Consider the following 522-nt stretch of genomic DNA (forward strand, 5'->3'; position numbering starts at 1 on the left):
GAGAGAGAGATAGGGCGTCTTTTACCTGAAGGTGTTGAAGTAGCAGACGGAGAACCGCATCCACTCCTCCATGGTCTTCCCATGGATGGTCTCACTAGGGTTGTAGTGGCGGTAGACGAGCGTGTCCTCCGGTCCGGCATCTGGCCGGTACTCGATCCGACTGATTCCTGGGAAGTACTTATTCATCTTGTGCCTTTCGCTGTTGCTACTGACGGAGACGCCGAAGGTTATCGGATTCGCTGTAGAATCCTGCACAGGAGTGGTATCGGTAAGTGTCTTAAGTCCTCACCCTGAGGCAGACTGAGTGCCAGCCTGGCCTTATATACCGCAGCGCGCCGTGCCGGTCTCCGGCAGACCGGAACGCCGTCCCTCGCTGACGTGAGAAATCCGAAACGGGTACACGGCTGGGCCGAAACGCCTTGGCGAACAGCAGCCAACCGGTTGGTTCTCTCCTGTTACAGCCCAGTTCTTGGTTCCTTTCTTTGCAACTACTTTTGTGTCTCAAAATCTGAACCAAGTTTC

General features: G+C 55.0%; 1 protein-coding gene across 1 annotated transcript in view; it reads right to left on the reverse strand.

The window, feature by feature from the left end:
* Window positions 1-306, reverse strand: part of LOC137614370 (xylose isomerase-like) — a 13125-nt gene extending 12819 nt beyond the window's left edge. The window contains 1 exon segment of the mRNA XM_068344159.1: window positions 26-306. Coding sequence (XP_068200260.1) covers window positions 26-186 — 161 coding nt within the window. The 5' untranslated portion in view covers window positions 187-306.
* Window positions 307-522: the final 216 nt, after the last annotated feature.

Source organism: Palaemon carinicauda, chromosome 20 (genome assembly GCF_036898095.1).
Source record: "Palaemon carinicauda isolate YSFRI2023 chromosome 20, ASM3689809v2, whole genome shotgun sequence".
Classification (NCBI taxonomy): Eukaryota; Metazoa; Arthropoda; class Malacostraca; order Decapoda; family Palaemonidae; genus Palaemon; species Palaemon carinicauda.